This window comes from Mus caroli, unplaced genomic scaffold (assembly GCF_978045245.1).
Source record: "Mus caroli unplaced genomic scaffold, Mus_caroli_1 scaffold_2, whole genome shotgun sequence".
Lineage (NCBI taxonomy): Eukaryota > Metazoa > Chordata > Mammalia > Rodentia > Muridae > Mus > Mus caroli.
Window position 1 is genome coordinate 69,812,282 of NW_028227257.1, and position 14,029 is coordinate 69,826,310.

At 38.4% G+C, this 14,029-nt stretch overlaps 1 protein-coding gene across 3 annotated transcripts in view; it reads left to right on the forward strand.

Annotated features, from left to right (window-relative positions):
- Positions 1–14,029, forward strand: part of Ano3 (anoctamin 3) — a 310,140-nt gene that overhangs the window by 169,119 nt on the left and 126,992 nt on the right. For all 3 annotated transcript variants that reach the window (XM_021184432.3, XM_029474347.2, XM_021184438.3), the window contains 2 exons: positions 2,170–2,214; positions 13,549–13,680. In XM_021184432.3, coding sequence (XP_021040091.1) covers positions 2,170–2,214; positions 13,549–13,680 — 177 coding nt within the window. The remainder of the gene's footprint in view (positions 1–2,169; positions 2,215–13,548; positions 13,681–14,029) is intronic.

A 14,029-nucleotide genomic window follows, 5' to 3' on the forward strand; every position in this document is an offset into this window, starting at 1 on the left:
ACAACCATAAATGTGGTCCTTTACTCAGAGAAAATTATTTCTCTTTTAAATTCTAGGCTTTATTAGACAGTCCCCCCCTCCTGGATTGTTTGAATAATATGGTAAGCTTTCTGAGTCCCTGGACATGTAATATCATTTCAAGGCAAATTTGCCTAGAGATGAGGTAAAATAGTTATTTTCAGATTTTAACTAAGCAACTCCTAATATCAATCCCAGTTCTTATCTCATGGGAATGCACTAAAACTCTGATCATGGTTAGCAAGAATATTTTTCAGACCAGCTCACCCAGGACAGTTTCTGAGCTCTGTCCTCAATATCAGTCAGTAAGGAATAAAAATAGATCACCTTCTTTCAAGGGTTTTCAGTCTTTGGGGGCAAAGAAAAGTGGTAGCCTAGCTGGAGTATCTAGGATTCAATGTGGAATGTACCAATCCCTCCACTGTGCCCCAGTGTAGCATTCGTGATGTATACACTCTCTGCAGACTGTTCACTCATATTGACAACGGGAGTGTTTCCTTGAATGTGGAGTTCCACAGATCCCACAGATGCTAAGAAGGAGTAAAATGTTCAGAGAAAATGAGACTGCAAGTAAAGGCACCTTGATAAGTTTATGTGAACACTGAGCCGACTTTGCCCCCTAGTTCCCACATGGAAGAAGAAGAACTTCCCTTTAACCTCCGCATAGGTGCTTAGCACCCACATGCTTACACACACAGCAACAAATAAATTAAGCAAATAAATAATTAGACAGACAGATAATAAATAAATAAATATCAGTAATGTTTTATTTAAAAGAGAAAAAACTGCGAATTCAAATCAGTACTAATATGTACATGCCAACTTTTGTCTATGTTTGAAAAAAATGAAGGAAGATATTTAAAATTCAAATTTAGTATATGCAAGGCAAGTCTTGAAATTTTATATCTAACTTTAGTATTGGAATATGACAAGGATATTTTAAATATTTCCAAAAATTATATCTTGTGTTTTACTCTAGAAAACAAAATATATATTCTAGAAACAGTTCTTGAATATATATATAAAGGGTGTTTACTAGATTGGCTTCCATGATATAGTATGGACAGTCAACCAATGCTGATCTCATACTGAAGCTGAGAACCTGGTAGATGATCAATTCAGAGAGCAAGAGGACACAGTAGTCTAAGCCTGCTGCTTAAGGCTTGGAAGACACCTGGAGAACCACTAGTCTTCATTCATATTGCCAGACTGAAGAAGCTAGATTCTATTGTCTATGGAGGATGACAGCAGCAGCATTAACAGTCCAGAAGATAGTATTTCAGAGTTTTGCCCCATCCTCTGATTGTTAACATTCTTCATGCCTCCTCTTCCATGATGTTCCCTAAGCCCTTAAGAGGGTGGTGTAAATGTTCTCTTCAGGTGTGAACACTTCTCACCACAATGTGCTCTGAGCTAGATATTCATAGTTATTCATTGCATATCTATTGAGCTACCCAGAAACATGTCTGTGGATTATTTCCTTGATGGATGGCTGATGTGGGAAGGCTGAGCCCAATGTAGGCAGTGTCATCTCTGGGCAGGTGGTACAGGTTTGTATAAGAAAGCAAAAGGAAAAAGCCATAGGAAGCAAGCCAGTAAGCTGTGGTCCTCTTCAGCCTATGCTTCAGTTCTTCAGGTTCCTGACATGAGTTCCTGCCCCAATTCCCTGTAGAGAGGAAATGTTACATGGAAGTATTCAATAAAATGAACTTTTTCTGCCCAAGTTGCTATTTGCTCAGTGTTTTTTCATGGCAACAGATAAACGACCTAGGGCAACTCTATATACATTTAGAAAGATTTATGGATACATTGAATTATTGACTTTATACAACATATAAGGAAATAATATAGTTAGTATGGACTGAATTACAGAAGACAGACTTTCACATAATTAAAAATAATTTAGTCAATAGTAATTTGTGCATTTTAAAATGTTTTGTTAAATTGACATTATACTTCTGAAATTAAAGCCACATCAATTTGTTGGCTTTCATGTTATAGTAAATGGCTTAATTTCAAATGTCTTTATTTATTAAGTGTATGAATGTGAAGTGTCTGTACTTAACATTGTTGAATAATCTCACTGTCAGGCCTAGCTGTATTTTACTCAGATCATTTCTTTTTTCTTTTTTTTTCTTTTTTTCTTTTCAGGAAGAAATGTTACTATACTGACCAGAAGAACAAATCAAAGAGCAGGTTGGTAAAATATGCATATTTTTACTACCAATTTGTAATTTACAAAACTATAAAGAAGAGCACCTTTGATTATCCATTATCATCACTTATACATTTTAGGAAGTTGTCTCCTTTTGTGATTTCTTTATTGTTTCTACTTCCATTTTTAGATCCTGGATCATTTTGTTCAATTCTTTCATCTGTTTAGATGTGTTATCCTGTATTTCTTTAGGGGAGTTATTTATGTCCTTCTTATAGTCCTCCATCATCATCATGAGAAGTTATTTTAGATCCATATCTTGCTTTTCTGGTGTGATGGTGTATCCAGGACTTGTTATGGTGGGGGGTTGGGATCTGATGATGCCAAGTAACCTTGGTTTCTGTTGCTGCTGTTCTTATGCTTGCCTCCCACCATTTGATTATCTCAAGTGTTCCCCATCCTTGATATATCTGATTGGAGCCTGTCCTTCCTGTAATCTCAGGAATGTAATGCTTTCTTTGTAATCCTGTGATTCTGGGATCCTGTGATGCTGAGATCCTGGGTGTATCAGAGTTCTTGGCAGTCAAGCTTCTGAGACCCTGAGGTCCTGGTGTGACCCAGCTCCTGGGATCCTGTTATCCTAAGATTCTGGGCATGTTAGAGCACCTGGAAGTGGTACCTCTTCTCTGGGGACCGTGGGGCTGTCCACCATCTAGAGACTGCCATATCCAGGGATCCACCCCATGATCAGCTTCCAAACGCTGACACCATTGCATACACTAGCAAGATTTTGCTGAAAGGACCCAGATATAGCTGTCTCTTGTGAGACTATGCCGGGGCCTGGCAAACACAGAAGTGGATCCTCACTGTCAGCTAGTGGATGGATCACAGGGCCCCCAATGGAGGAGCTGGAGAAAGTACCCAAGGAGCTGAAGGGATCTGCAACCCTATGGGTGGAACAACATTATGAACTAACCAGTACAGCGGAGCTCTTGACTCTAACTGCATATGTATCAAAAGATGGCCTAGTCGGCCATCACTGGAAAGAGAGGCCCATTGGACATGCAAACTTTATATGCCCCAGTACAGGGGAACGCCAGGGCCAAAAAAATGGGAATGGGTAGGTAGGGAAGTGGGGGGGAGGGTATGGAGGACTTTTGGGATAGCATTGGAAATGTAATTGAGGAAAAGATGTAATAAAAAATAAAAAATAAAAATAAAAAAATACAAGGTAGACCAGCGCAGACCAGAAGGAACCCTAGCCACTGGTGGGGGCGAGGGGTGTCCCTGCATCTGTGCTCCGGCTGGCCCCAGACACCCCAGGTTCTGTTGGAACAGATGTTGTGTTCCACGCACCAGTGATCCTAAGATCCTGGGTGTTCTAGGGAAAATGTTGGGTAGAGAGTCCCCTGGAGACCGTGGGACTGTCCTCCGAGTTCGGACCTAAGGTGGCTTGGGCTAGGAAGCAGGAGTGGGTTGGTTGGTGAGCAGAGCGAGCGGGAAGAGAATAGAGAATTTTCAGATGGGAAACTAGGAAAGAGGATAACATTTGAAATGTAAATAAAGAAAATATCTAATAAAAAATTTAGGAAGAAAATTATGTTGATTTCCTGAGACAATTTTTAATATGGCTTGACACACACACACACAAATAATTTCTATATTATTATTTTTCATAGCCAATCTAGAGTGTCTCTAAGATATAATTCTAAGCAAGGAATATTTGAACTGTAATTTAGTATTTCAAGAAATTTTTGTTTTTAAGATAGTTTTAAAATTTGGGCCACTGGGTATATGATAAACCCCCAGACAATGAGAATAGTATACTTGGAAATACTTTTGTACCCTGAATCCAGTCTTCTTATCTCACAGTGTCATAGAGACAAGCTTCTGGCAGAAAATGGTGGATTTCCAAGACATACTGAAACTTTTGTGTGGCAGGTCTATTCATTTATACTTTTATTTTTTGTTCTTTATTCTTTTTTTTAATTGGTTATTTTATTTGTTTACATTTCAAATATCATCCCCTTTCCTGGTTTCCCCTCTGAAATCTCCCTATCCTATCCCACCTTAGAGTGCTTACTATGAGGGTGTACTCATTCCTACCTCACTGCCCTAGCATTCCTCTATACTTGGGCACAGAGCCTCTACAGAACCTAGGGCCTCTCCTCCCATTGATGCCAGATAAGGACCCTTCAGCTCCTTCAGTCCTTCTCCTATCTCCTCCACTGGGGTCCCTGTGCTCAGTCATGTGATTGGATGTAACCATCCACATCTGTATTGGTCAGGACTTGGCAGAGCCTCTCAGGAGACAGCTGTATCAGGCACCTGTCTGCAAACACTTCATGACATCAGCAATAGTGTCTGGGTTTGGTGTCTGCATGTGGGATGGATCCCAAGGTGGGACAGTCTCTGGATGGCCTTTCCTTCGGTCTATGTTCCACTCTTTGTCCCTGTATTTCCTTTAGACAGGAACAATTCTGGGTTAAATTTTGGGAGGGTCCATCCCTCAAACGGGGGACCATGCCTCATTTCTGGATATGGTCTTGACAGGTTTTTCCTCCCCTTTGTGGGCTATTTCAGCTAATATCATCCCTGTGGGGTCCTGGGAGGCTCTTGCTTTCCTGGCATCTGGGACTTTCTGGTTGCTACCTCCAGTTCCTTATCCCCCCTTGCTACACACCTCTGTTCAATTTCCTGACCCTCTGTACATCTCTACCACCTCCTTCCATACCAGATTCTGCCCCACTTTTTCCCCTCCCCTTCCTCTCTTCCACCCAAGTCCCTCCCACCCTCTATGTCTCTTGATTATATGTTCCCCCTTCTAAGTAGGACTGAAACATCTACTCTTTGGTCTTCCATTGTCTTGAGCTTCATGTGGTCTGTGAGTTGTATCATGGGCATTCCACACTCTTTGCCTAATATCCACTTATCAGTGAGTACATACCATGTGTGTTCTTTTGTGACTGAGTTAACTCACTCAGAATGAAATTTTCTTGATCCATCCATTTACCTGTGAATTTCGTGAAATCATTGTTTTTAATAGCTGTATAGTATTCCATTGTGCAAACTTATCACATTTTCTGTTTCCATTCCTCTGTTGAGGGACGACTGTGTTGTTTAGTAGTTTCTTTTATGATTGTGAGTGCCCTTCAATTTGGAGCATAGATGTTCAGAATTGAGAGCTCACTCATATTTCCTTTATGAGTATGAAGTGTCCTTCCTTATCTTTTTTGATAACCTTTAGATGGAAGTCACTTTTACTCAATAGTAGAGTGGCTACTCCAGCTTGTTTCTTGGGATCATTTGTTTGGGAAATTGTTTTCCAGCCTTTTACTCTGAGATTGTGTCTGTCTTTGTCACTGAGGCGCATTTCCTGTATGCAGCAAAATGCTGTGTCCTGATTACGTATCCAGTCTGTTAGTCTTTGTCTTTTTATCGGGAATTTAGTCCATTGATGTTAAGAGATATTAAGAAATAGTGATTGTTGTTTCCTGTTATTTTTGTTGTTAGAGGTGGAATTATGTTTGTGTGACTATCTTCTTTTTGGTTTGTTGAAAGTTTACTTTCTTGTTTTTTCTAGGGTGTAGTTTCCTTCCTTGTGTTGGAGTTTTCCATATATTATCCTTTGTAGGGCTGGATTTGTGGAGAGATATTGTGTAAATTTGGTTTTGTCATGGAATATCTTGGTTTCTCCATCTACGGTAATTGAGAGTGTTGATGGGTATAGTAGCCTGAGCTGGCATTTATGTTCTCTTAAGTTCTGTATGACATCTTCCCAGGATCTTCTGGCTTTCATAGTCTCTATTATGAAGTCTGGTGTAATTCTGATAGGTCTGACTTTATATGTTACTTAACCTTTTTCCCTTACTGTTTTCAATATTCTTTCTTTGTTTTATGCATTTGGTGTTTTGACTATTATGTGAGAGGAGAGAGGCCCCTAGGTCTTGCAAACTTTATATGCCCCATGTCTTAGGGTTTTACTGCTGTGAACAGACACCATGACCAAAGCAAGTCTTATAAAAAACAACCAGGTCACTCCTATTCCATCAAGGCCACACCTCCAGATGGTGCCACTCCCTGGTCCAAGAATATACAAACCATCACATTCCACTCCCTGGCCCTCATAGAGTTGTTCAAACACATGAGTCTATGGGGGCCATCCTTAAGCATAGCTTAATGCAAATGCATTTAGTCCAACTTTCAAAGTCCTCATAGTCTATAGCAGTCTCAACAATGTTAAAAGTCCAAAGTTCAAGGTCTCTTCTGAGATTCATCCAACTAATTAACTGTAATCCTCAAAGAAAGGTAGGAAACCAGCTGGGCAAACTCCAAACTCTGCATCTCCATGGCTGATGTCACAGCAGACTTCAGATCTCCACTCCTTTTTCATCTTTATTGACTGCAACAAACAGCTTTCTCCTGGGCTGGTTCCACTCCCTGTTAGCAGCTTTCCTCAGCATGTATCCCATGGCTCTGGCATCTTTAACATCTTTGAGTCTCCAAGGCAATTTCAATGTTTCAGCTTCTTGTTTCAGTGTCTGGGATTCCACTTGATCTTTTGGGCTCCTTCTAAGGGCTGGCATTACTTCTCCAGCTCTGCCCTCTGTAGCACTCTAAGCTCAGGTTGATCCACTCCACTACGGCTGTTGTTCTTGGTGATCATCCCATGGTACTGACATCTCCAATACACTGGGGTGTTCCACTCAAACTAGGCTTTACCAATAGCCTCTCATAGGCTCTCTTCATGGTGCCAAGCCTCAAATTCTTTGCATGACCCCTTCAGTCCTGGGCCATCAACTAAAGCTGAGGCTATACCTTCTCCAATGTCCTTCCATGACCTCTAACAATGCCAAGCCTCAGCTGTTCTTCATGACACCTTCATGCCTTCAAAACTAGTACCACCTGAGTGATTCTTACACATTACCATGTCCAGCGGCAGCACAAGGTACAACCTTGACTATCTCTGGAACACAGCTTCTTTGTGCTCTCAGAAAACACTTCCCAGAAGATTTCACCTCAGTGATGCTGATCTCTTCATAATCACTGCTAACTTCTTAGCTCCAGCTAACCAGCATCAATTGTCCCAGTACTTCCTTCCATTCTTAACTCTAGAGCCAGAGCCACATGGCTGAAGCTGCTGAGTTCTGCTCCTTGCAGGAACTAGAACATGACCCACTTGTATTATTATATTGTCACTGGCTTTCTGTTTTCCAAATCCTTCACTGCCTAAGCTTGGCTATCCTGGGTCTTGCTCTGTAGATTGACCTTGAATGCAGAGATCAACAAGCTTGTCTCCTGGGATTAAAGGTGTGTACCACCATGCCTGGATCTAAATTCAACTAGGTAGGATCTTGCCCCAAGTTCCCACACCCTTAACACAGGATTTTGCTCCATTTCACTTCCGGGTATGCCTTTAATACTCGAACCATATATTTTATATTTTGCCTTTCTAAGCTTGCTATGCTTGTTCAAACTTCTCTTTGTGAGACTTAACCAGAGAACAAAGTCTCTCCTGGGCTTTTTTGAAACTTCCTTTGACAATGCAATTAATGCAATTAATCCAAGTCTCTTCACCTTAGCCTCAGGCAGACTTTTCAGACAAGGGTAAAAAGTAGCCACATTCTTCACCAAAATACCATAAAAACAGTCTTTATGCCACATACTGAAATTCTTTTCCTTTGAAATCTCTTGGACCAGGTCAACACAGTTCAAATTATGCTCAGCAACAAAGTCTTCCATATTCCTATGAGGATGACTCATTAAGCCCCATTTAAAGCATTCCACTGAGTTCCAAATCCAAAGTCCAAAAATCCACATTCTTTCAAATAAAAGCATCGTCAGGCCTATCACAGCAATACCCCACTCCCTGGTACCAACTTCTGTCTTAGATAGGGTTTTACTGCTGTGAACAGACACTATGACCAAGGCAAGTCTTATAAAAAACAACCAGGTCACTCCTATTCCATCAAGGCCACACCTCCAGATGGTGCCACCCCCTGGTCCAAGAATATACAAACCATCACACCCCAGTACAGGGGAACACCAGGGCCAAGAAGTGGGAGTGGGTGGGAAGGGGAGCAAGATGCGGGAAGGGTTTAGGGAACTTTCGGGATAGCATTTGAAATGTAAATAAAGAAAATATCTAATAAATAAAGAAAGCAGAACCACAAAAAAAAAAAGGAATTTCTTTTCTAATCCAATCTATTTGGAGTTCTGTAGGTTTCTTGTATGTTTATGGGCATCTCTTTCTTTAGGATAGAGAAGTTTTCTTGTATAATTTTGTTGAAGACATTTACTGGCCCTTTGAAATGGGAATCTTCACTCTCTTCTATACCTATTATCCTTAGATTTGTTCTTCTAATTGTGACCTGTCTTTCCTGGATGTTTTGGGTTAGAAACGTTTTGCTTTTTGCATTTTCTTTGACTGTTGTATCAATATTTTCTATGGTATCTTCTGACCTGAGATTCTCTCTTCTATCTCTTGCATTCTGTTGGTGATGCTTTCCTCTATGACTCCTGATCTCTTTCCTAGGTTTTCTGTCTCCAGGGTTGTCTCCCTTTGTGATTTCTTTATTGTTTCTATTTCCATTTTTAGATCTTGGATGTTTTTGCTCATTTCCTTCATCTGTTTAGTGGTGTTTTCCTGTAACCCTTTAAGGAATTTTTGTGTTTCCTCTTTAAGGGCTTCTAGCTCTTTACCTGTGTTCTCCTGTATTTCTCTAATGGAGTTATTTATGCCCTTCTTAAAGTCCTCTATAATCATCATGAGATGTGATTTCAAATCAGAGTCTTGCTTTTCTGGTGTGTTGGGGTATCCAGGCCTTGCTGTGGTGGGAGAACTAGGTTCTGATGATGTCAAGTAGCCTTGGTTTCTGTTGCTTATGTTCATTCACTTGCCTCTTGCCATCTGTTTTTCTATGATTTTAGCTGGTCTTGCAGTTTCTGACTGTGGCTTGTCCCTCCTGTAAGCACTCCTGAGAGACAAGATCTGTCTGAGTGGGGTTTGTATATGTGGCACAGAGTCAGCTCTAGGTGCAGATGTAATCTGGAAGGATTCAGTCCCAGCCTGTTCCTTGGTCCCTTTATCCTGAGGGCTCTGGGCTGGTCCCTCTTGGGTGAAGTGGTGGTCTTACCTGTGTTCTCAGGTGTGTCAGCACTCCTGGGAGACCAACTCTCTCCCAGTAGGATTTGATATGGAGAACTGTGACACAGGGTCAGCTCCAGGTTCAGCTGGAAACTGGAAGGGGCAGGTCTATTCTTTATCTGTCACTCTAACCTGCTTTTCTTGACCAGTTGTGAAAATAAATTCTTTCCACAAGCTTCATCTCAAATACATGCACTTCATCCACTGTGGTCAGAATAGCTATGGAAAAGGAGTTAGCCCCAATCTAGAGATAGAGGAACTTTTCTATCTTAATCTCCTTAACTCTATTTAAATGGAAGAAATGCATTTTCACTTAAGTAAGGCTCTACAACAAAATAAAGCTTCATATTGATAACTATTTTACTTTCTAATTCAAAACAATCAATTGGCAAAAACAAACCACTTCAGCATCAACACAGCAGTGTATTTCATGAGTAACAATATAGGCCATAATATTCAAAATGGTGCAAACCTCAGAGAAATGTACGATGTAACATCATTTTAGTAAAAGATTGGTAAATCTATTACTTTATCAAAGAAAATGAATGAACATGATTTTAAACTTTATAAATTGTGATGGGAGAATATTTCCTAAAGCATTATGTCTATTTTAAATAACATGATTTTGCCTGGGTCCATTTTAGTTGCTCCAGAATTAATTTCTTAACAGTGTCATTCATAGTAGATTTACTCTTGAATAGGCATTTTCCAGAGTTTTACTAAATGTTAAAATTTTGAATATTAAAATCTATAAATAGTATTTTACACAAAAATATCATAGTTCAAATTTTAAGTTAACTTAAGTTTCAAATGAAGCATATGCATTAGCATATTAAAATCTAAAGAGACAAGTTTAAAACACTTTAACAATTATAAAATGGTCTTTGGACTATGGTGCTCTACTTTGCAAGTGAACTAGGAAAATGAACACTATATCATATTGTTTTGTGAGTTTGTGTTGACTATGTTTTGTTTAAATTCATAAAATTTAGGTATATAAAATATTAAGAGAAATCTGTCCCCAAACAGTATCCTTTGTTTCTCTGTTTCATGGAGTTGAGTGGTGAAGGGTAAGGATCAAAAAGTAAGGACTTGTAAGAATACACAGCATCACCACCTAATGAAAGGAAATTTTCTCTGTTGCTTGCTTATAGTTATTACATATTCACTTAAGAAGAGTTGATTCTGATTTTTCTTTCAATTTGCATTCTGAGAAAAAAATGTAAATGCTGTAATCAAAAACCAGGCACAAATGATCAATGTCTACAATATTTTTAGGCACAGTCACTTAAAATAATATAGTGTGTAAATGTATATCAAATGTGCACATTTTGTTATTGCTTTCTTTCTTGCCATAGAAAAAATTGTGCATGGATAATTCTGGCCAGTAAACACTAGGGATATATATTGTCTAGGCATTTACTTGCTTCTGATGATCAAAATATCTCTAGGAACCTTTAGAAGAAATAACTAAGGCAATGTAATTGCAGAAATTTAATTTTCATTTACAAAGCATTTTCATGTTCCAATATTAAAGTGTCATCAAAATAACCTGCAAGGAAGACAGAACAGAAATAGCCAGTGTTGTAGATGGGAGTATATAACAGACTCCCTTATGGTCTCCATCCACAGTCCCATCCATAACTTTCACAGATATTTCAGCAATTTGCATTTTAGTCATATTCTTTGAGCCCTTTGATCCATATTTTTATGTCCATAGAATTGTTTTACCTTCTACCCATATTTTAATAAAGGCACTAAAACTATGTTAGAAGTAATCCTCATCTCTTACCAGAAAATCCACCAGTGAAAAGATGTCCATTATGATAAATATGTATAGGTGTTGATAGTGTGATAAATTGTATTGGTGTCAAGGTTTGGAGCAGCATAAATAATACCGTAACATTCATTTTCCACCGTATTACAGTGACTATTTGAACACATACTACATACTAGTAGATAGTTCCTACTATCTGTTTAGTTCTCAAGATATTCATTTAATAATGGAAACACTCAACAAGGAACAATGAAATAAATTAATCAGGCTCTGGAATCTGGTTCCAAACTTATCATATGAGACTATCTTTCCTTAGAAAATGTTTGTGGAAGTCTAAGTGTAATAGTGATTTTTTTTCCTGTCAACTACAGAAGGTGACCATCTTAAGGTCCATTTATAAATGTTATACATTCACTTATTTCTAGGTTGTTTTAATTCAGCCAGAGATCCTGAGCCATTAGGTACTGCAGTTCATCCACGTGTCCTTGGAGTTGCTCTTTGGTTTGTTGACCCCTTGCTGCTGTGGATGAATGAGATCCCTTTCTGTCCTTAGAGCAGCAAACATGAGCTCAAGCATTGAACTGTTTGGTCTACTTTCAGAAACTGGCCGATCTATCTCTCGTTGTTCATCTAATATGCATGTTCCATTGCCTTTTAAAAGTAAGGTTGAATTTTAAATGGCTAGAGAATTCGATCTCTATTATTGTTTTTTCCATGTCTTTGCATTGACCTTAGAATACAATTATATTTTATTAACTCAACAGCTTTTTTTTAGAATGAGAATCAGCAAACTGAATACCTCAGAAACTGCTTGTTTAGTTAAGGTTTAAATTAATGTTGTAGTCTCTACAAAACTGAACATAATTGCCATCACAGTGATGGTTTGGACTTGGTAAGAAATCACTAAGATTTTTACATCCTAAGCTTTTCAGCAGGATTTAACTCTTCCTTAAAACCCCTATTTAAAAAAAAAATTATCATCACAAGCTTGTTTGAGCTGGTTCTTAAAATACAGTATATTGTTTGCCTTTTGCTATCTTAATGCTGTTCTCTCCTCCCCGCCCACCCTTTCGTTATTTTTGAGACAGGGTTTCTCTGTGTAGGCCTGGCTTTCCTGGAACTCACTCCATAGACCAGGCTGGCCTCAAACTCAGAAATCCACCTGCCTCTTCCTCCGAAGTGCTGGGATTAAAGGCCACCACCGCCCGGCTTCGTAATGTCTTTCTAAAGTTCAAAATCTGACCAAGCTCATGCTACAATAGATTATATTTGTGTCTACAAACATTCTTCCTGCTCCTTTGACTTCTCTATCACAGAAGACACCAATCCCCAGCAGGGCACCATGACCACTGAGGAAACACTCCACGGAGTTTTTAAATAAAACCGCTGTTGTTAAAGAAACAGAGTTTAGATTTTCAGGTTCAATGCAGGTTAGTTCTCTGTTTTAGTTTGTCTTACTCTGTAAAAGAAAGATGATAAAAAATATTCAATTCTCATACATATATGATATTAATTTACTTGCAATTTCACACATTTATAAAGAGTCAGGGATTAATTTATGTTTACAAGTGCACTATATATACAGCTTTAAGAAATATAACATGCTGCCTTTTAAAAATGCTTGTTCCTATAACCACTTTTATCTACGGTAATTTAAAATATTCTCTACAGGTATATTATTAAAAGAGTTTAAACCTATGCAGGATTTATTTCACTTCATTTCTTATGTGTGAAAGCAGAAGGGTGTGTGTGTCTGTCAGTGTGTGTATGAGTGTGTACAAATATGTATAATGTATGTGTGAATGTGGGGTAGGTGTAAGTATGAGTGTAATATAGGTGTATGTCTATATGTTTACATGTCTACATGTGTGTAGATTTATTTGTGTGCACTTGTGTATATAAGTTCTATGTTAACATATATATGTGTATATACATTTGTATGTGTGTGCAAATATGTGTATGTGTATACATATGTGCATTCCTATTTGTACATATTTAGGAACATATGTTTACAGATGTGTATACATGTGTATGAGTACATGTATATATGTGTGTACATATCTGTGTATGAGTGTGCATGTTACATGCATGTGTCTACATGTGTATGTACATGTATATCTGTGTACATGTGTGTATGTATATATATATATATATATATATATATATATATATATATATCCGTGTGTACATGTGTATATATGCATGTGTATGTGTGCACATGTGTGTGTATGTGTGCAAATATGTGTGCATGAGTGTGTATGTGTATATGATATATGTAGCTGGTGTGTGTGTCTGTGTGTGTGTGTGTGTGTGTGTATGTGTGTGTGTGTTCATTGTAGGTATCTACCACCTGGAATCTTTTTTCTCTAATACTTAAGAAAACTGTAACAGAAAATTAACATAGCTTTGGAATACAACCTTATTTAGTTCTGAAATTTGACTTTGTTCCAGGGTACAAAACTATTTCAAAAGAATCAAAAAATGGATGTCCCAAAACCCAATGGTCCTTGACAAGTCAGCGTTTCCAGAGCTGGAGGAGTCGGACTGCTATACTGGACCTTTCAGCAGAGCCAGGATTCACCAGTGAGTTTCATCTCTTTTCTATGTCCTGATTTTATAGTTTTCATTTCCTGAGCTTATTTGTAAAAGACAAATAACTGGGGATAATCCCACTGGTCAGCAAATTGGTCAGAGAATGCATCATTGTATTAGAGTTTATGTTCAACATAGAAACAGCATTAATTGATTCTATATAAATTTCATGATTTGGATGTTGTCAAGTAAAATTAAATATTAATCTATAGATTGATTATATAAATATTCATTAGAAGTAATAACTGTGGAATGCTGAGATGGCTCAACAATTGAAAGTACCTGATACTTTCAACAGAGAAGAATCTGGCAGACACATGGAGGCTCACAACTACCTGTG